Below are 22,207 nucleotides of genomic sequence, written 5' to 3' on the forward strand. Positions count from 1 at the left end.
CACTGTCAGCAGTGATCCCTGAGCGCAGAGCCAGGTAAGTCCTGAGCACAGCCAGGTGTGGCCCTAAAACAAAGCAATCCTGTCTCGGGGCTTGCATGCAGCCACCTGGCTTCGAACCCTGACACTGCATGCCCCCAGCACTGTCAAGAGCAACCCCCGAGGAGACTTGGGAATATCCCCCAAGCACCGCTGGCTGTGGCCCCATGCCCTTCCACTAAAATAAAAACCCAAAGCAAAACCTACCCTTAGACATAAAGACACAATCTGCTACAGAGACAACCCCAAGAAGTGCACTGAAAAAAATACCACCTAAAAACTGAATTGAAGGTAGAGTGAGGACACAGGATAGAAGACAAATGTATAAAAATCCAATCTATATACACTTGTAATAACCAATTCAATATAAAATGAGGAAAGTAATTTTATTTACAGTCTCACCTAAAAGGACAAAGTTAGGGCTGGAGTGATATTACAGAGGGTAGGGCGTTTGCCTTGCACACAGCCAGTCCAGGTTCGATTCCCAGCATCCCATGTGGTCCCCCAAGCACCTTTTACTCTGAAAATGATTAAAAAATAATACTGGTCTGGGGCTGGAGCAATAGTACGGCAAGTAGGGCAATTGCCTTGTATGCGGCCGACCTGGATTCAATTCCCAGCATCCCATATGGTCCCCTGAGCACTGCCAGGAGTAATTCCTGAGTGTATGAGCCAGGAGTAACCCCTGTGCATTGCCAGGTGTGACCCCAAAAGCAAATTAATAATAATGAAAATAATAACAATAGTAATAATGGTTAAGGAAACAAGTGCATGGGGCTGGCGGAGAGCACGGCCGGAGAGAGCACGCAAGCCAGAGCACTGCCAGAAATGGCCCCTTGAGCAGCCCTGGGTTGGCCCAAATTCCTGGGTCCTCCTGAAAGATAGAAATGAATGAAAGGATTCTCCACACGCCTGTGTTTCCAACACTATCACCAACAATATTTCCAGACTCAGTCTATAGGTTCGATGCAAAGTCGTGCAGAAATAGCTAAGCTTATCTTCAAAGTCACACGCAGTCCGGGGGACCCAGACTCTTGACACAATCCTGAGGAAAGGCCAACCAGCTACAGCTCAGGTTTCCAAATTCACTGCAAGATGCAGCAACTGAGATGCAGTAACTAGCCTCGGGCAAGTAGAATGGTAATTAGGACAGAAACGGGAGTTCAGAAATAGCCTCCTGCCCCCGCACGACCATCGGGGTCCAACAATTCAACCACGGAAAATACCGTCTTTTCGGCTAATGGTAACGGAGTAGGATACCCACGCGCCAACAGGTCATCAGCGGCTCGGAGAGACGGGCTGGGGGCACTCTGGAGGCCTGGGTTTAACCCCCAGAATCACCTGGCCCTCTGAGCACTGTCAGGAGTGACCCCCCCCAACACTGAACTGAAGCATTCACTGAGCATCTCTAGGTGTGAGCAAAAAAAATATTTGGATTCATATTTAAAAATTATCATCTAAATTTCTAAAGGTCCAGAGGTATGAGCAAAGAAAGGAAATGAAAGAAAAAGGACGGTACCAGGAAAGTGCTAGAGAACATTTTGCTGGGGGTGGGGGTGGGGGGTGCAGCTGTGGTTTCAGAGACAGAATGTCATGCAGGCTCCAAGATGCAAAAACGTAAATTTCAGAAGTATTTCCAGGACCAAGGAGGTGGCTTAAATGGCTAGGCTGGGATCTGAGTCCCAGTACCACATGGTCCCCTGAGCACTGGGCAGGGAGTAGTACCTGAGCACAGCTGGATGTAGCTCACAAAAAAGAAAAACAAACCGAAGACCATCTCAAGACACCAAGACAAGATTGAATGTCAGGGGAGCGGGGAGGCAGGGGGCTGGGGGGACGGGCTGAGACTCCAAGGCACGCAGAGAATGAGCTCTTCATTCAGGCATATGCGTATAAGTGCATATCTGATCATGCAGAAGAATAGAAATATAACAATAATTCACATTTTCAGGGAAATTATCTATACTCCATTCTGGTTGCATTTAAAATGAAAGAAGGAACATTCAATCCTCTCAAATAGAAGGCATGGAGTGGAAAGAGAATAGACACATAAAAAATACAGAACAAATACGCATACAAATAAGACAAATATTAAATGCCAGTATCTCTTGAAAAATGTTTGAAACTAGTTACCAGATAAAATAAATAGTGGACTGGAGAGCTTGTTCAGCAGGGACACTGCTTGCCTTGTCTGAAGCTGACCCTGCTTCTATCCCCAGCACCCCATCTGGTCCCCCCAGCACCACCAGGGGTCACTCCTGAATACAGAGTCAGGAATAGCCCCTGAGCACTGCCAGGTGTGGTCCAAACACCACCAAGAGTAATCTGAGCACAGAGCGAGGAGTAAGTCCTGAGCACTGCCAGTGTGCTCCCCCAAAACACACACCACCAAATCTTCTGCCCCAAAGCTCTGCAAAGGGGGAGCTGCATTTTTTAAAATTTTTATTTTATTGGGGGCTGGAGCGATAGCACAGCAGGTAGGGCGTTTGCCTTGCATGCGGCCGACCCGGGTTCGAATCCCAGCATCCCATATGGTCCCCTGAGCACCGCCAGGGGTAATTCCTGAGTGTAGAACCAGGAGTAACCCCTGTGCATCGCTGGGTGTGACCCAAAAAGCAAAAAAAAATTTTTTTTGTTTTATTGAGTCACCATGAGATATAGTTATAAGCTTTCATGTTTGAATTACAATCACACAATGATCAAACACCCATCCCTCCACCAGTGCACATTCCCCACCACCAACGTCCCCAGTATACCTCCCCTTTCCCACCCTCCACCTGTCTCCATGGCAATTTCCCCCATGCTCTCTCTCTCCTTTGGGGCATTATGGTTTGCAATACAGATACTCAGAGGTCATCATGTTTGGTCCTTTATCTGCTGTCAGCTCACATCTCTCATCCTGACCAATCCCTCCCACCTTCAATTTCTTAGTGATCCCTTCTCTATTCCAGCTGACTTTAAAATGATTTTTTTTAAATATGGTCACATTTTAATTTTACTTAATTTTATCACAGCACTCTATGTGTTTCTTCTCTTTCTTTCTTTCTTTTTTTTTTCTTTTTGGGTCACACCCAGCGATGCACAGGGGTTACTCCTGGCTTTGCACTCAGGAATTACTCCTGGTGGTGCTCGGGGGACCATATGGGATGCTGGGAATCGAACCCGGGTCGGCCGCATGCAAGGCAAACGCCCTACCCGCTGCGCTATCGCTCCAGCCTCCTCAAAATGATTTTTTTGGGGGGAAAGGGGTGCTTTTTGGGTCACACCCAGTGATGCACAGGAGCTACTTCTGGCTCTGCACTCAAGAATTCCTCCGGGCGGTGCTCTATGGGATGCTGGGGACAGAGCCCAGTCGGCCGCGTGCAAGGCAAACGCCCTACCCACTGTTATTACTACAGCCCCTGGGGGGCTGCATTCTGACCACCCCCGGACACCCTCGGGTGAATCTCCTCGACCCTGAGGCTTGGCAGCCGGCAGCCCCGGGATCTGACGTCCTCCCAGATGAGGTCCCGGGAGTGGCGCCTGCGTTCCGCGCGGCTGGGCACCGGGCCTTGGGGGGCGCAGCGGCGCGCAGGAACGCGCAGTGCCCGCTCCTATTTATGGCCCAGATGCTGTGAAGAAAATTACTCACCACATTATCTTGTCCCCTATGTGGCCATCTGTAGGGGGAATTTTTATTCGCGTCTGAACGCGCTGGGTGCCTTCCAAGCAGCCAGCCGGGGAAAGGGGAGCCGCCGAGGGGGGCTGTGTTTGCCTCTCTACGCTGACAACTTGCGTCCCTGACCTGGTCCTCGGCAGAGGTCTCTGCGCATGCTCAGTTTGGGGTGGTCCTGTCTCCTCGTGCTCATGCTTCCCTGGGGCCCTGGCGTTCCCACCCCCAGACACAGGTGGAGGCGGGATAGCATCCAGGCTGTTCCCCCCACCCCATCAGGCTCTAGCCCGTTTGTTTGTTCTTTATTGAGAGGGCGTTGGGGTGCATCCAGAAGGGCTCAGGGGATGGTCTGTGGCGCCGGTGATTGAACTTGGTTTGGGCTGGTGCAGCCAGAGCCTTCCTGAACCTTCCTGAACCTTCCTGAACTATCCCTACTACCCCCGGTCACCCATTCCAGAACACAAGGATGGGTGACCTTCCACAAGTCCAAGGGGTGACCTTCCACCACTCCTTGACCTTCCACCAGTCCTTGACCTTCCACAGGCCAGAGCCTTCCCGGACCTTCCTGAGCTATCTCTACGGTCCATGGTCACCCATCCTACACTCAGGGACAGGGGGCCTTCCACCAGTCCGGGGGGTAGCCAGGGACTCAGTTTGACCACATACAACCAGAGAAGAGGTGGCCGCTGTCACACTAGCCCACTTGGGCAGTTTCTTCAGCCCTTCCACGCCCTTCTGGGGGCATGGAGGAGCCACAAGATAGAGGAACACGGGGGACAAGTGCTCGGGAGTCCACAGCGGGACTGGCCCCGGGACTGCTGCTCTAAGGTCCCCATCAGCACCACATCCTCTGCAGATGACCTCACGTCCTGTGTGCACTGAGGCTCAGGCCCAGTGCTCGGGCCAGCCCAAAAGTAAATGCCCCATGAGAGTCTCTCTGAGAGACCGTGGAGACGGCGCTGTGGGCTGGAGCTCGGAGCTCTGCATGGAGAAGCCCCCGGTTCGATGCCCAGCAGGGCAGGGTCCCCCGAGCACTGCCAGGAGTGGCTGCTATAGTCAGTCTACTTCTGGGTGTACTTGACAAAATTCTTATTTCTCATGAGTCTCTCTTATTTTTTTCTTTTTGGGTCATACCCGGCGGTGCACAGGGGTTGCTCCTGGCTCTGCACTCAGGAATCAATCCTGGCGGTGCTCAGGGGACCCTATGGGATGCTGGGAATCGAACCTGGGTCAGTCATGTGCAAGGCAAACGCCCTACCCACTGTGTTATCATTCCAGCCCCTCTCACGAGCCTCTTTCAGAGTCAATACCCTGCCTTGGCTTTTTAAATGGAGGTAAATGAAATAAAGGTTAACCCTGCTGTCTGATAACAGAATGTTCCTACTTGGCATGGTTTGCAGGTTATTTGGGGGTGGAGTGCGTATCTGGGAAAGATATTACTATTAATATATATTGAGAAATGAGCATACCTAGAGCTCATCCCACTTAAAGAACCTACAAATCATACCAAGTAGGAACATTTATGTGTGTGTTGTATGTGTGTATATGAAACCTGTGTATGATTTATCTTTCATTGTTTGTTTTGGGGGTCATACCAGCAGTGCTCAAGGGTTACCCCTGGTTCTGCACTCAGGAATCACTCCTGGTGGGCTCAGGAGACCCTATGGGATGCTAAGGATCAAATCCTTTTCAGCCACATGGAAGACAAGTGCTGTAATTTTTTTTTAATTAAATCACTGTGAGATACAGTTACTGAGCTTTCATGTTTGAGTTTCAGTCATACAATGACCAAACACCCATCCCTCCACATTTGGTTGATTCCTTCATCGGCTGATGGCTATCTGGGTGATTGGTACCTAAAACTATTTTAAATCACGCGGCAGGCGTGTCTGATTTCCATTCTTCTGTGTACCCCAAGTGTGGACTTGCTGGGCCATATGGGAATTCTGTGTTCAACCTTTTGAGACGCTGCCAAACCGTTTTCCGCTCTGGTGACTTTTAAATCAAAGGTCTCAGACAACAGGTGCAAAAAAACCTCTTGAATTCTCCAGGACAGAGAACAACCTTCACTATTCAATGATGCTGGGCTCTCTCCTTCCTCCCTCCCCCTTTCTCTCTGTCCCTGTTTTTCTCTCTCTCTCTCTCTCTCTCCCACCCCCATGCCAGGGGGTGCTGCTTAGGGGCCATGCCTGGTGGCGCTTAGAGCACCCTAAACTGTGTCAGGATTCGAACCAGGCTTGTAACCAAGTCTAAAGTGAAACCATGCCCGTGGGTGCTTTACCCACATGCAAGGCTGCAGAATCAGTTCTGGGCTCTCTGGTCCGACTCTTTGTCAGAAGAACACCTTTAGACTGTAAAACAACAGAGAAACACAAACCCTGGCCGAAGTGCCTGAGAATTATCTTCCTCTTGCTTGGAAGATAGCGCGAGGGGCAGAGCTCGTGTTTCACTCAGGCCAGGATCACTTTGCTTTGCAGGAAGACCAGATTCACTTTCCAGCAGCTCATGGTCCCTCCCCCACCCCCCAAAAAATGCTGGATGTGACCCTGAGCACGGGTCTAGTCCAGGTGTAGATCCTGAGCAACACCGGGTGTGACCACTTCCCTCCAAAACACAGTAAAATCCCAGTCATGAGGCTGAGAGATCGTACAGCAGGTAAGGTGCTTTGCCTTGCACACGGCCGACCCTAGTTCGATCCCTGGAGATCCATAAGGTGCCCCGAGCAGCACCAGGAATGACCTCTGAGCACAGCGCCAGGAGTAACTCTGAGCAAGCCGAAATATAACAAAACCCACATTATAATTCTCTGCTCCCCCTATTCACAAGCAGATTTAATGCATTACCGAGTGGTATGGGTGTATCAACACCCCAGGTCCCTTGGATTATCAGATAGCAGGGAAAACCTTTATGGACACTTCACCACCATTTAAAAAGTCCGGGATTCAACAGAGAAGAATCCGGGCATTCCGGTAAGCCATGCAGGCTGGAGAATGCTCCGGACCCCAGACCGGGCCAGCAATACCGGGGAGCCAGATGGAGGAGGTACAGCTGGTACAACTTCTCCAGATGGAGCCCCGGCGAAACTGAGCAGCTACTAACACGGCTCCGGGATGTGGGACTGGGACATCTCCAAACCACGCGGCCACTAATGATGCCGTGCGACCTTTTCTGAAAAATAAAAACATACAATCTATTGATGCCATCCAGCATGTCTGACTGTTGGAGGAAAACCTCCAAATAATAATAGTGAGATTCCTGTTGAAAATTGAATGTAATCAAAGTAAGGAAAAGAGTAAAGTGAAAAATGTCTGCCACACAGGCAGAGGGGGAGTGGGAGGGGAGTGGGAGGGGGGTATGCGGGGGTTTGGTGGTGGATCAAATATGAAAACTTTGTAACTGTATTTCACAGTGATTCAATAAAAAATAATATATAAAAAAAAAAGTCCGGGCAGAGTACTGATTCTAAAGGAGGTTTGTGAGAAGCAAGAACTATGTACAGTACCCTGAGAAGCGGACTGACTACAGCGGCCACTCCTGGCGATGCTTGGGGGACCCTGCCATGTGGGCATCGAACTGGGGGCTTCTCCATTCAGGGCTCCTGCTCCAGCCCACAGGGCTGTCTCCCCAGTCTCTCAGGCAGACTGTTGGGGGCATTTGTGGGCTGGCCCATGCACGGGCCTGAGCCTCTGTGCAAACAGGATGTGAGGTCATCTGCAGAGGAGGTGCTGGGGTTGGGAGGGGCCCTTGGGGATCACAGTGATGAGCAACCCCAGAGTCAGGTGCTTCAGCTGGTGCACATTTGCTCCGGCTTCCGCCAAGCCTGCTCCCGTGCCTGGATTTCCTCAGGATCATGAGCTCTGCACAGACTTCGAGCTTCCACTGGGGAATGGAGTTGGTACCTCTGGGTACCAGCTAAACTGCAAATACGATGGTGCCCGCCTCACAGCACACCTGGATTCATCTCCCCTTCTTGTGCCGCTTCCCTCTTCATCTCCCTGTCCCCCTCGCATCAGCCGCTTGCATTCATTCAATTTCCCAGATCCTGTGCCATCACTGCTTCCGCTGCAGTTCAACAAAACTCTCCAGCAACTTCCGGGATGCAGTTCCTCTCTGTATTTCTGTCCTTCTCCCTGGTTCTGAAGTTTTATTTGTATGTGATGATTATTTACCATCGGCTTTTCTTGTTGTTGTCTGAGACGCCCACGTAGAACAAAGAATAGCTCGACTAATTTTGGGTTTTACAAGAAACACTAGCATGCAGTGTCAGGATTAAAACACAAAATTTTAATTTGTAAAGGAGCAAACATGATAACCTCTCAGTACCTGTATTGAAAACCATAATGCCTCCAAAGGGGAGAGAGAGAGAGACAGACAGACAGAGAGAGAGAAAGAGAGAGAGAAAGAGAGAGAGAGAGAGACAGAGAGAGAGACAGAGAGAGACAGAGAGAGACAGAGAGAGACAGAGACAGAGACAGAGAAACAGAGAAAGAGAAGGAAAGTGCCTGCCATAGAGACAGGCTGGGGATAGGGTGATGGGAGGGAAACTGGGGACGTTGGTGGTGGGAAATGACACTGGTGGAGGGATGGGTGTTGGAACACTGCATGACCGAAACCCGACCATGATTACTTTGTAACTCTGTATCTCTTGATGACTCAAAAAAATTAAATTAAAAAAATACAAAAGATTGTCTATAGAATACTTTCTCCATTTCGGAGATCCATATGCACACAAGGAAAAAAAGTAGCAAGAAATGCACCAAAATGTTAACATTGGTTAACTTAGGGCAAAGGTGTAGCTTTCTGCTTTATACTGTTTCAAAGAACATGAGGCTTAATTTCCTGCTCGAAGAAAGAAGAAAGAGAAATATTCACACCTATTTCAAGGAGAGGCAGCAACGGATGTGTAACTGCAAGGTTGTATCAAGCAAATCGCGGCTTAATCACAGTCTGTCACTGATCGGTGCCTGAGAAGGGGCAGCGGTGAATCAGACCATTTAGAAGAAAGCGTCGGAAAACAGGAAGGAAAAAGCAGCCTTAGTACTTTTTAAGGGACATTCGCATGCATGTGCTCATTGATCCTCTGCGAACTCTGAACAGGGGGCAGGATCACGGGGAGGCCGTGGGCAGGAGACAGGACCGGTGAGGCAGCCAGACACTGAGGTGGGCGCGTTGCAGACGTCTCGGCTGAGGCGGCCTCGGAACATTAAAAAGTTGGGGCTGAGGGGCTGGAGCGATAGCACAGAGGGTAGGGCGTTTGCCTTGCACTCGGCCGACCAGGATTCGAATCCCAGCATCCCATATGGTCCCCTGAGCACCGCCAGGAGTAATTCCTGAGTGAAGAGCCAGGAGTAACCCCTGTGCATCGCCGGGTGTGACCCAAAAATAAAAATAAAATAAAATAAAATAAAAAATAAAAAGTTGGGGCCGAGAGGAAGCACATGCTCCGCATGTGGAACGCCCTGCTCGGATCCCGACACCACCACACAAGGTCCCTTCGGCCAGTCCCGGAAGTGGCTCCCACCCATGGAGCTGGCAGTAGCCCCTGGGCTCCACCAGGCGTGACCCCCCCACCCAACCCAAGAAACACAAAAGCCAAACAAAGCACAAACGTGAGCGAGACCCCTGCAGCGGGCCCCAGCCCAGCCTTTCCGGGCTTCTGTCCACTCCGCTTTCTCCCCTCCCTGCCCACCTGCTTCTGACACGCTGTGACATTCCTAGAGCTCCATCCTGCCCCTACGGCATGCCCAGGGGGACCTCGTGGTATGGGGGGCTGAACCACCACCCCAATCTCTCCCTCCAAAGCCACCCCCAGGAAGATGCGTCCAAATAAGACTCCCGCACTTGTTCTGCAAACATAGGCTGGTTTCCCTTCCACTGCTCTCCTCACTCCACCCCTCCTTGCCCACCCCCCCACCCCCGGGCTCTGGCGCCCAATGCTGAGTGTGTCGGGAAGAGGAGGGGGGAATACCAGGGCAGGTGCGACTGCCCCCCCCATCCTGCTTAGGCCCCACTGTACACTGGATCGCGTCACTGTGCTGTCTGAAGGCTGGGCCACTGGGTTGGGGTGGCGACAGCGGTTCCTGTGTCCCTCACTCTCTGTCCTTCACCTCTAGCCTAGCCTCGGGGAGTGTGTCTTGGACACCCAGGCCCCTCCCCACCCTCCCCCCCGTTCCTTCTGACAGCGCCTCCCCCACACCCCACACATGGGGACCTAAAAAGCTGACCTTGTGACCTCCCACCCGGAATAGCTCTGGACACAGGGGAACCTGGGTGCAGGGCAAGTGCTCCCCGGTTCCCAAGCCTTGCTGCTCCTGGCACTGACTGGAGCCACTGGGGGGCTGCTCTCTTCCGGGGGGGGGGTGCTTCTAAGGCCTCTCCCTGCACTAACTCTCTGTTTCCCTCAGAATTTCCGACCTCTCCCACCGGCCCCGCGTGCTTCAGGGGCCAACAGGACTGTGAGGCATGGACATTCCACCTCTGTCTGCAAGAATAAAGAGGGGTTCTGGGGGCCGGAGCGATAGCACAGCGGGGAGGGCGTTTGCCTTGCATGCGGCCGACCGGGGTTCGATCCCTGGCATCCCATATGGTTCCCCAAGAACTGCCAGGAGCAATTCCTGAGTGCAAAGCCAGGAGTAACCTCTGAGCATCGCTGGGTGTGACCCAAAAAGCAAAAAAAAAAAAATTAAAGAGGGGTTCGGGGGGCCCCTGGCTCACTCCCGCTCACAAACTCACGGGTGCCCGGCGCTAGGAGACAGCCTGGCTCCCCACGGCACGGTCTGGAGCCACCAGGGCCTTTCCACAACTCTGGGTAGCTCAAACCCCTTCTCCGGAGCGCAAAGCACTTCAGTTTCCAAACCCAAACCGGACCGAGCAGCTGACCTGCAGCCCCAAAGTTCCTCCCCTACCTCCCCTCTCTCCCTCCCCACCCCCCTCCGCTCCTGGTGGCAGTTTCCAGCCCAGGGAGTCCCTCTGCCTGCCTGACTGTCTGAACTTTCTCTCTACAGAGTTGACCCGCTCCTTCCAAGTCTGCCCGCAAGCCGCGGGGAGCTGCGCCTTCTGCGCCTGGAGGGGGCTGGAGGGTGGCGGAAACGGAGCTCACGCACGCGGGTAGGTTCCTCTGGCATTTCCAAGCCTTTCCCCCCCCCCTCTAGCATCCCGCAAACTCAAGCCCTGCCTCCTGGAGACTTATCTCCGATTCAAGGCCCAGCTAAGCGGTGGTGGGCTGGGCTGGGGGGGTTGGAGGTAGGCTTTTTGGGAAGCTGCTTTCCAACAGGCGGGGGCTGGGGAACGCGGAGGAGGCACCGGTCCGAGCACTTGCAGAGAAGCACCGCGCACGGGCACCTGTGGATCGGCCCCTCTGCGCGGGGCTGTGTGTGTGTGTGTGTGTGTGTGTGTGTGTGTGTGTGTGTGTGTGTGTGTGGTGGGGGGAGGTGTCCCCCACCCCAGGCTGAGAAACGCGAGTCGGACCCGGGCCGCTCCCGCCGGGTCCCCCGCTTACCTATGGTGGTCACGACGGTGCCCACGAAGTAGAAGGCGCCCGTGAAGTCCCAGCGCGGCCGCACGCTGTCCACGCGGATGCCGGCCTCGGCGGCCTCCTCGTAGTGGCGCAGGAAGGCGCGCAGCTGCTCGCGGCTCACGTTGTGGCTGCGGCTGAAGTTGGCCAGGCGACCCTCCCAGCGCTGCTTGGCCTGGCGCTCGGGCGCGCGCTCCAGCGCCGAGAACACGGCGGCGCCGCCCAGCAGGTAGAGCGCGAGGAGCGCGGCCAGCAGCAGGCAGCGCGCGTTGTCCTCGTTCAGGTGGCCCGGGCAGCAGCCGCAGCCCCGGCCGGCCATGGCCCGGCCCCTCGAGGGTGCCCTCCCGGGCGGGCGCGGGGCGCGGCGCTCAGCTCAGCCGGGCCCGGGACGCGCGGCGCCCGCCGTGCCCATGCCCGTTGGGCAGCTCCCCGGGCCAACGCCGCCGCCAACGCCGCCGCCAACGCCGCCGATCGGGGCGCGCCGGCCCCCCGTGTCCACCACCCTTCCCCGGCCCCCCCCCCGGCTTTCACCTCCGCCGAGGCGCCGTCATCCCGGCCGCCGCGGGGGGCTCCGGAGCACCGGCGGATCCGAGGGGCCGCGCGCCCAGCCGGCGTCTGCTCCGCGCCCGGCTGCCGAGCCCGCTCCGAGCCCACGCCCTGCCCCGCGTGGCCAGGGCAGGAGGGGGCGTGGCGGCGTGTTCAAGGCCAACCCGGGCCGACTCGACTCTCCTCCCCGGCCCACGTCCGGGGGCCCCGAGGTCTCCGTCTTGGGGATCTTGGCGCTTCCAGGCGCAGAGCGGACGCGGGGCGCGGGGTCTCGCAGGCTGGGACGGAGGCTCAATCCCCGGCCCGGGTCCCCAAGCCGAGACGCGGGAGCGGGCACCCGAGAGGTGGGGTTGGGGTGGTCTGTGCCACGCTGCGCCCCCCCACCCGGGTTCCGGCCTCCCTGCGGGCGCGCTGCAAGGAGGAGAGCCGAGTGGGAGTTGGCGCGAGCAGGCGAGGGAAGTTGGCCGCCCCCGGCCGGCTCCCTCGCCTTCCCCGGACCGGAACGTTCCCGGCCCCGGGGTCCCGCGCGGGGGCGTCTTCCGCCCCCACGTGTCGGCTCCAGCCTGGGCTCCGCCTTAGGCCACCCAGGCCCGGAGGCCGGAGCGAGCGCACGGCGACCCCCGAGCGTGCCAGCCCCTCCATGTGGGCTCGGCCGCGCTGCTCCGCGCCCAGTGCGCGCCCTCCCCAAGTCCTCCCGCGCCCCCCCACCCCGTCTCCGGGAAACCCACCTTCCCGGCGCGGGCGGCGGCGCTCGGGCCTCGCTCCCCACCCACCCCGCCACCACCCCGGGGAGCCCCCTCTCCGCGCCGCGCGGTCGGGGTCCGTGCCCACCGTGCCCCTCCTCGCCCGGGCCCGGCCCGCGCGCTCCGGCGCCGCAACAGGTGGGGCCCAGCGGCTGCCCGGCCCCCGATCTCCCGGAGCCGGCCCCGGCCGCACAGCCCCCCGGCCGGCGCAGCCCGCGGGCCGCCGCCCCCCGGGGCGGGTGCTCCAGGGGGCGGGGCGGGATGGACCCTCCCCGGGCCAGAAGAGGGCGCTCCGCCCCCTCCGCTCACACGCGCGCGCCCTCCCCTCCCCGGGTCCCCAGCTCCCCGCGGCATAGGGACCCCCCTAAGCGTGTGCAAGCGCCTCGGCTCCCGGCCCAGAGCCCACCCGGCACCTGCTCTCCGCGGGAACAGATAAAAGCCGCGCGCGGCTCTGGATTCCAATGCAGCTTAGCCTCGGAAGCAGCTTGGCGTGGTCGCTAATGTTGGATGCTTGTCAGCTGTTCCCCCACGCCCCAAAGCTGTCCCTCTTTACCCAGTCTAGGGGGCGGGGGCGGGGGGAGTGTGTGCAAGAGCGATGGAGGCCACACACACACACACACACACACACACACACACGAAAGCATGTAGATGAGTCTTGCACCTTTTTTTTTTTTTTTTGGGGTCACACCCGGCGATGCACAGGGGTTACTCCTGGCTCTGCACTCAGGAATCACCTCTGGCGGTGCTCAGGGGATGCTGGGAATCGAACCTGGGTCGGCTGCGTGCAAGGCAAACGCCCTACCCGTGGCATATTTGATATGCCCAAAACAGTAACAACAAGTCTCACAATGGAGACGTTACTGGTGCCCACTGGAGCAAATCAATGAGCAACAGGATGACGATGGATAGTGACAAGATTTTTTAAATTGAGGGGGGCTGGAGCGATAGCACAGTGGGTAGGGCGTTTGCCTTGCACCCAGCCCACCTGGGTTTGATTCCCAGCATCCCATACGGTCCCCTGAGCACTGCCAGGAGTAATTCCTGAGTGCAGATCCAGGAGTAACCCCTGTTCATCTCTGGGTGTGACCCAAAAAGAAAAAAAAAGATTTATTTTTAATTAACCACTGTGAAGGCTGTTCATGATTAGGTTTCAATCATACAGTGTTCCAACACCCATCCCGCCACCAGTGTTTATTTCCCAGCACCAGTGTCCCCAGTTTCCTTCACATACCCCCTCAACTAGCCTGCTCTCTTATGTCAGACACTTTCTCCCTCCCTCCCTCCTCTCTCTCTTTCTTTCTTTCTTTCTTTCTTTCTTTCTTTCTTTCTTTCTTTCTTTCTTTCTTTCTTTCTTTCTTTCTTTCTTTCTTTCTTTCTTTCTTTTTCTCTTTCTTTCTCTCTTTCTTTCTCTCTTTCTTTCTCTCTTTCTTTCTTTCTTTCTTTCTTTCTTTCTTTCTTTCTTTCTTTCTTTCTTTCTTTCTTCCTTTCTTTCTTTCTTCCCTTTCTTTCTTTCTTTCTTTCTTTCTTTCTTTCTTTCTTTCTTTCTTTCTTTCTTTCTTTCTTTCTTTCTTTCTTTCTTTCTTTCTTTCTTTCCTTTCTTTCCTCTCTCTCTCCTTTTGGGCATTGTGGATTGCAATACAGATACCGAAAGGTTATCGTGTCTATCCCTTTACCTACTTTTAACACCCAGTTCTTGTCCAGCGCGATCATTTCCAGCTATTATTGTCATACTGGTCCCTTCTCTATCTTACCTACCTTTTGCCTCCCCCCCACACACACACTTGTGGTAGATTCCAACCATTGACCATTGGGTTCTGATAAATGTGTGCACCTTTGCAAATCAAACACCTGCTTAACGGATGCAGAAGGCTGTGTGCATCATATGTGAACACCTCTATGTCCACCACTTAGATTCTGCAATCAACATTTTATGGCACTTGCCTTGTTAAATACTTCTCTCCATGCTTCCTATCAGTAGCCCATCTTGTTTGAACTGGAACCAGAAATAAGCTGTAGTATCGGCATACACCCCTTTTCACCACCCTGCCCTATCCGTCTATTCTGTATACATATATCATTTACTGGATATCTATGTTTATTGACAGGTGGTTTCTCTGAAGGCAAAGTGTTCATACGTTGTATAAGGTGCATGAATCTTTTTTTTTTTTTTTTTTTTTTTTGCTTTTTGAGTCACACCTGGCGATGCACAGGGGTTACTCCTGGCTCATGCCCTCAGGAATCACTCCTGGCGGTGCTCAGGGGACCATATGGGATGCTGGGAATCGAACCCGTGTTGGCCGCTTGCAAGGCAAATGCCCTCCCCGCTGTGCTATCACTCCAGCCCCTAAGGTGCATGAATCTTTTCGTTTTGGGAATACACCTGGTAGTGCTCATGGCTGACTCCTGGCTCTGTGCTCCAGGATCACTCCAGGCGGGACTTCAGGGACTATATGGGGTGCTGGGGATGGAATCCAGGCCAGCCAGGTGCAGAGCCAGCGTCTCGCGCTGTGCTGCCTCTCTGGCCCCAAGTGCATGGATCTTAAGGGTAGCGCCAAGTTCTGAGTTGTGATGTGTTGTGTGCGCCTTTACAAATTAAACATCTACTTACTCAACCGATCAGCCAACTATCACTGACAGGTCAGAATTTCCACGCAACCCTGCCCAGCAAACCCCACCACGTTCCTCCAGGAGAAATCACTGTTCTGATCTTTCCCAACAAGTTTGTTGGACTTTGCGGAATTTTAGCTCCGCTTGTTGGAGACCTTGATGTAAATGGAACCACAAGGTGATTGACACATGTACAGAATTTTGTGTCTGAAACCTGTTCATGTTATATGTCCTGGCAATTTGTCCCTTTATAAAAATGCTAATTTTCAAGGATTTGCATGTACTACAATTTACTCGTTTTCTTCCTATTGATAGAAACCAGGGCCATTAGAAATGTTTGACTATCACAAATGAAACAGAGACCTTGTACAAGTGTTTGCTGGTACCTGCTCTCACACACATGTGTGAGAATTGGGTGAATCCCTGTGAGTCCAACTTTGGTGTATTTATTTAGGTAAGACACTAACAAATGTTTCCTGAGCAGCCATAGTCACCCACCGTGGCAACAGATGCCGGAAGCTCCACCTCCTGGTGTATATCTGGCTGCGATCTGAATTTAAACACGCGTGTGGTGGCTGTGTGAGGTTTCACAGTGTGGTGCAATTTGCATTTCCGTGATGACTAATGTACTGGTGGGCCATCCCTACATCTTCCTTTGTAAATTATCCGTCAAGCATTGAAAATTGCTCTCTTGGTTTTCTTTCCTTACTACTTGTATAGATTTATTTTTCGGGGAGCTTACCCCTGGTGGGGGTTGGGGGTCACTCGCAGCTCTGCTCAGGGATGACCGGATTGCTCCTCTGGAGACTCTGTCTTGAGAACAGAACCTGGTCTCCTGCATGAAAAGCTGCTCCAGGCTGCCGAGGATCTTTTTGCCCGCCCCCATTTTTTTGGGGGGGGAGGGGACCCATACGCCACTTTGCTCATGGGGTATTCTGGACCTGGGGTGATGCTCAAAGAGCCACAGCTGTGCTGGAGATCGAACCGGGGGTGGCTGCATGAAAGGTAAATCCTTAACTCCCCATACTATCTCTCTGGCCCCTTTTACAGAAATTCTTTTTTTTTGGGGGGGGGTCACACCGGGTGATGCACAGTGGTGACTCCTGGCTCTGTGCTGAGGAATTAACCCTGGCGGTGCTTGGGGGACCATATGGGATGCTGGGAATCGAACCTGGGTCAGCTGCGTGCAAGGCAAATGCCCTACCGGGCTGTGCTATTGCTCCAACCCCTTTTACAGAAATTCTTAACATACCTAGGAAACTAGTCTTTTCTCAGATAGATATTTTGTAATTTTTTCCCCTTCCATTCTTTGGTGTACCCATCTTACCTCAATGGCAAGGACCACAGTATGGCATGGAAGTAGAAGTCTTTTCTTGTTCATGATCTTAAGGGAAAGCCTTATTTTTTGCCATCAAGTAGGGTTATAAACTGAGTTTTGTTTTTTCTTTTATAGATAACCCTTTATTGGTTGAGAGAATATCCTTTGTACAACTAGTTTCTTTCCTTTTCTTAAGGGATTAATGTTGAATGTTGTCACATGCTTTCTCTACATCTATTGCGGTTGTCATATAGATTCTTTTTTATTGCTGCTTTTTGTTGTTTTGGGGCTACATCTGGCAGTGCTCAGGGTTTACCCCTGGTTCTGTACTCAGGAAATCACTCCTACAGGGGCTCAGGGGGCCATACGGGTACTGGGGGTTGGTGGCGTGCAAGGCAAGAGCCCTACAAGCTGTACTGTATTTCCAGCCCTAGCACAGCGGGTAGGGCATTTGCCTTGCATGCGGCTGACCCAGGTTCAATTCCTCTTCGTCCCTCTCGGAGAGCCCGGCAAGCTACTGAGAGTATCTCGCCCCCACAGCAGAGCCTGGCAAACTACCCGTGGCGTATTCAATATGCCAAAAAAAAATGAATAAACAACGGGAGGACAGTGCTACAGTGTTACAGATTTTCTTCTAGTAATACATTGGATTTCACTAATTATCTTTATAAGTTCACTCCAACCTTGCATGTCTGGGAAAATTTCTTTGAGTTTCTACTCTTATCACTCTTATATTTCATTCTAATGCTTCCTTCTGGGTTAATGTTGCTCCTTTTTTTTTTAGTTTCTTGCAGTAAATGCTTAGATGTTGATTTTTTTTAAGTCTTTCCTTTTTTTCTAAGTGTAGCATTTGAAAGCTATACATGTCCACTAGTGTTGTGTTAGATACTCCTGAAAAATTGCCATGTTTACTTTGTATTATTTTATTTAAAATATTTCCTTAAATATTTCCTTATGTTTTTCTTCTTTGACCTATGAATTATTCAGAAGGGGCTGGGGAGATAGTACAGTAAATAGAGCGTTTGCCTTTCATGCAACGCCAGGTTTGATCCAGGTTTGATCCCCAGCATCCCATATGGTCCTCCAAGCACCACCAGGAGTCATTCCTGAGAGCAGAGTCAGTAGCTCGTGAGCATCGCTGGATGTGGCGTGCACACACACACACACACACACACACACACACACACACACACACGTGGAGGCCAGCCTGAATTCTCTCTCTCTCTCTCTCTCTCTCTCTCTCTCTCTCTCTCTCTCACACACACACACACACACACACACACACACACTCAGATGTTGCTTATCTCCCCTCCCAATTTATTTATTTTTATTTCTAACATTTTAAGGTGGTCAGAGAACCGTTTTCAATGTTTCTATCTTAGTGAACATATCAATGCACTTGGAAAGAATATGGATTAGGAGTTATTTTTTTTAAATAAATGTCAATATAGCTGATATAATATTTCAAATTTTCTTTCTTTTCCGGATTTTGAGATATACCTGGCAAGTTCCAGGCTCACTCCTGACTCTGTGCTCAGGGATGACTCCTGGCAGGGCTTGGGGGAACGGTTGCCGTGCTAGGGATGGAACCAGGGTGAGCCACACGCAAGGCTAACCTCTCAACTCGGGCACTCCCTTCCTGGCACACTGCTTCCTCTCTTCCTCCTTTCCTTTCTTCTGGATTAACTGAATATTTTTCTTGAATTCCACTTTATCTATTGACATTTTTTTTTTTTTGCTTTTTGGATCACACCCAGCAATGCTCAAGGGTTACTCCTGACGGTGCTTGGGGGACCATATGGAGTACTGGGGATCAAACCCAGGTCGGCCACGTGCAAGGCAAATGCCCTACCCACTGAACTACCACTCTGCCCCCTCTATTGACTTTTTTTTTTCACTCTTTCTGTGCACCACTTTTTAAGTTGCTGCTTTTGGCATTAATTTTCACAGGCATCTAGGAGTTAACCTGGTATGAATTTGTCTAAAACACAGAAATCAGACAACTGTGCGCTTCATTGCACACTTCCTCCCCCACACCTGTGATGCTCCCAGATCACCTCTCTCCATGCTCAGATCCCACGAGGCAATTATTCACTGCTGAGCAGTATTCTACAGTTGAGAGAAAAGAAAAAGATGGTCTTTTAATTTTTCTGGACATTTCTCTTTTCCAGTGGCTTCCCTACCTTCCCAAACACCTGCCTTCCTCTCGGATCTACTTTCTTTTTAGCATTTCTTAAGGCACAGGCCCGCACAGTTCTTGGGGGACAGCTCCTCTGGATACAGATTTTCCAAGATGATTCCAGTTGCAGTGTGTCTCTGGTGGGAGATGAAGTCACTGGTATCAGTGATCAACCTTCTCTGCTTTCCAGAATTTTCTAAGTCTGGTCTTCAGTAGTTTGACTCCGATACACCCAGAGGAGATTCTTTGTCATGAATCTTAATATTTCTATTAAGTTTAGAGGGAACGTCTTAAACTGGTCTGGGTAAATTTCAAATTGTGAAAGCCTCCCTCCCTCCCTCCCTTCCTGCCTCCCTCCCTCTCTTCCTCCCTCCCTCCATCTCTTCCTTCCTTCCTTCCCTCCCTCCTTCCTCCTTCTGTGCTCAGGGCTTACTCCTGACTGTACTCATGGATCACTTCTGCTGGTGCTTAGGGGATCATACGTGGTGCTGGGGATCAAATTTGGGTGCAGGGGTGCAAGGCATCAACATGGGTGCCAAGGATCCAAATGGATGCTGTGGATTAAGGCTGGGGGTGGGAGGGGGCTGGCCCCTGGGAGACACTCCAACAGTAACCCAGGGAATGCATCTTGTCCTGGCCCCTTTCTGGGTGACTTCTCTTTTTTTGGGGGGGGGTTCACACCCAGCGATACACAGGGTTACTCTTGGCTCTACACTCAGGAATTACTCCTGGCGGTGCTGGGGGACCCTATGGGATGCTGGGAATCGAACCCGGGTCAGCCACGTGCAAGGCAAACGCCCTACCCGCTGTGCTACCGCTCCAGCCCCCTCTGGGTGACTTCTCACCCTCAAGTTCTACTACAGGAAGGGGCCCTGCAGGACAGTCCTTGAGAAGTTAGGAGCTTCTTCCTCACGGGTGACAGGTCTGCAGTGTCATGCTGTCTAAAAACCTTGACCTGTACCTTTTGCACAGAGGCAGACCCCGAGCCCCCACACACCTTGCCTTCAGACTGGCAACCCCCCCACCCCACTTTGCATCTCACAGTCCCGTGCACCCTAAGGCGCACGAAGACATCCACGTCCACCCTCGTCCTCAGACTTCACACTAACGTGGCTGCCCCTCGAGTCGGCCTCAGGCACCCACCCAGCGGGGTGCAAGCCTTGCAGGGCACAAAGCACGCAGCTCAGCTGTGCAGGGGCCAGGCCTGGGCACGGGGACACTAGTCTCTGCATCACAGGGGAGGTGCGTGCAGGGTACAAGGCCTTGGCAGGAGATTGGCGCTCAGACACGCAGGCCACCAGTCTCCAGCCCTGTCCCTGAGCAGTCTCGGCGGCCCTGGACACAGGCATGACAGCCTCTCCTCCATCCCACTTCAAGGACTGGTGCTGACCACTTCCCACTGATTGCATGAATCACCAGTGGGGAATTCGTGATTCACCGCCGGGTTGTGACTGGAGTTTGAAAAATCTCTCAGATGGCCAGAGTGTCCTGGTTCATGCATGATGTGCTTTTCCGAGAAACTTCGGATTTGGACTCCCATCTGCAAGCCTGCGCTCCTGATGCTGGGAAGGGGACCCAGCAGCGCTGGGGTGTGTGTGTCTGTGCTCTACAGGGAAGAGCCCGATTTTCTACGTGTCTCAGGAGAATTCCATGCTGGCCCCTCCCCAGCAGGGGCGGGTCCCAGATGACCCACCTGGACAATCGGATGCTATGGCATGGAGTTCTGTTGGAGGAACCCCAAAGGGTTTGAGCCTCAGTGACTTACTGGAGGGCATGTGGATCTGCCTTAAGGCCCCAGAAACCCCGTATTCTAAGTAGGAGGGGGGGTTTCTGTCTCCAGGCAGAGCTTGTGAACACCCTATAAGATCATCTCTCTGGGTCCCGAGTCCCACTACGAGTGATCTGAGTGCAGAGCCAGGAGGAAGCTCTGAGCATTGCTGGCTGGGTGTGGTTCGAAAACCAAAGAATAAAATCAAGAACCTGACCTCACCGATGCTTAAAAAATAACGACACTGATGCTTTATAAGTTTAAATAAAGACCAGCTCATCTTTTACTGTGAGTAAGCCAACAAACAGCAAGTACTGTAAAGTTTGAATTTCCTCTTTCCTTTCTCTCTTTCTTTCTTCTTTCTTTCTTTCTTTCTCTTTCTTTCTTTCTTTCTTTCTTTCTTTCTTTCTTTCTTTCTTTCTTTCTTTCTTTCTTTCTTTCTTTCTTTCTTTCTTTCTTTCTTTCCTTTCTCTTTTCTTTCTTCCTTCCCCTTCCTTCCTTCCTTCCTTCCTTCCTTCCTTCCTTCCTTCCTTCCTTCCTTCCTTCCTTCCTTCCTTCCTTCCCTCCCTCCCTCCCTCCCTCCCTCCCTCCTTCCTTCCTTCCTTCCTTCCTTCCTTCCTTCCTTCCTTCCTTCCTTCCTTCCTTCCTTCCTTCCTTCCCAATAATGTAGGAGTACTGCTATTTATTCAGCCATTGATTAAGCTGACTGAATTGGGCATTCACTCCACTTTTTTTTTTCTTTTTGGGTCACACCCAGCGATGCACAGGGGTTACTCCTGGCTTATGCACTCAGGAATTCCTCCTGGCGGTGCTCAGGGGACCGTATGGGATGCTGGGAATCGAACCCGGGTCGGCCGCGTGCAAGGCAAACGCCCTACCCGCTGTGCTATTGTTCCAGCCCCTCTTTCTTTTTTTTAAAATGTAGGAGCACTATTTATTCAGTCATTGATTAAACTGATTGAATTGATCACAAACCCCACAAATTTTGCCTTTTTTTTGAAGTTTTAAATGAACACCGCATCTCTTACCGTGAGGTATCCATGCCTACGCAATGCTCAGGGGTTCCTTCTGGCTCTGTACTCACCTGATGGTGCTCAGGGGGTCATATGGGATGTGGGGGATCGAATCCAGGTCAACCGCATGCAAAACAAGTGCACTACCCACTGTACTATCTCTCCAATCTCTGAACTTCATGGGACTGGAGTGATAGCACAGTGGGTAGGGCTTTTGCCTTGCACTCGGCCAACCTGGGTTTGATTCCCAGCATCCCATATGGTCCCCCAAGCACCACCAGGAGTAATTCCTGAGTGCAGAGCCAGGAGTAGCCCCTGTGCATCGCCGGGTGTGACTCCCTGCCCCCCCCCAAAAAAAAAAAAAGAGCTATAGCTCTATTTTCTTTTTTGGGTTGGTCACGCCTGGCTGTGTTCAGAGGCTACCTTGGCTCTGTCCTTGTGGCATCCTGGGACCATAAGCTGCTGGGGGCCCACCCTGGGCCTCCTGGCCCGGTGCTCAGTTCACAGAGCTCAACCCTGCAGATATAATTCTTTTAGTGCAGAGGGAAAGAAAACCCGATGTACTTTTGTCTGAATGAAACAAACATCCAGATGATCCCAAAATAGTTTCATAATGGCTCAAATAATATAAGATGGCATTTCCCTAGAAAGTGAACGTTTAATTCCATGCGGGGGGTGATACAATCCGAGCCAACATTATTTTAAGCATGCGGGAGTGTGACGCATAGGGCATACTGCTTTGAAAAAGTCACGGCAGTTTCTATTAAGGATCCGGGAACTTCTACACGAGAATTCGGGGAGCCGCAGCCTGGCTCGGTGGCTCCCTGGGGTC

General features: G+C 52.5%; 1 protein-coding gene across 1 annotated transcript in view; it reads right to left on the minus strand.

Moving 5' to 3' along the window:
• KCNK13 (potassium two pore domain channel subfamily K member 13) overlaps positions 1-12,436 on the minus strand; it is a 66,473-nt gene extending 54,037 nt beyond the window's left edge. The window contains exon 1 of the mRNA XM_055132184.1: positions 11,187-12,436. Within this exon, the coding sequence (XP_054988159.1) occupies positions 11,187-11,520 (334 nt within the window). The 5' untranslated portion in view covers positions 11,521-12,436. The remainder of the gene's footprint in view (positions 1-11,186) is intronic.
• Between the last annotated feature and the right edge of the window lie 9,771 nt (positions 12,437-22,207).

This window comes from Sorex araneus, chromosome 3 (assembly GCF_027595985.1).
Source record: "Sorex araneus isolate mSorAra2 chromosome 3, mSorAra2.pri, whole genome shotgun sequence".
NCBI classification, from domain to species: Eukaryota; Metazoa; Chordata; class Mammalia; order Eulipotyphla; family Soricidae; genus Sorex; species Sorex araneus.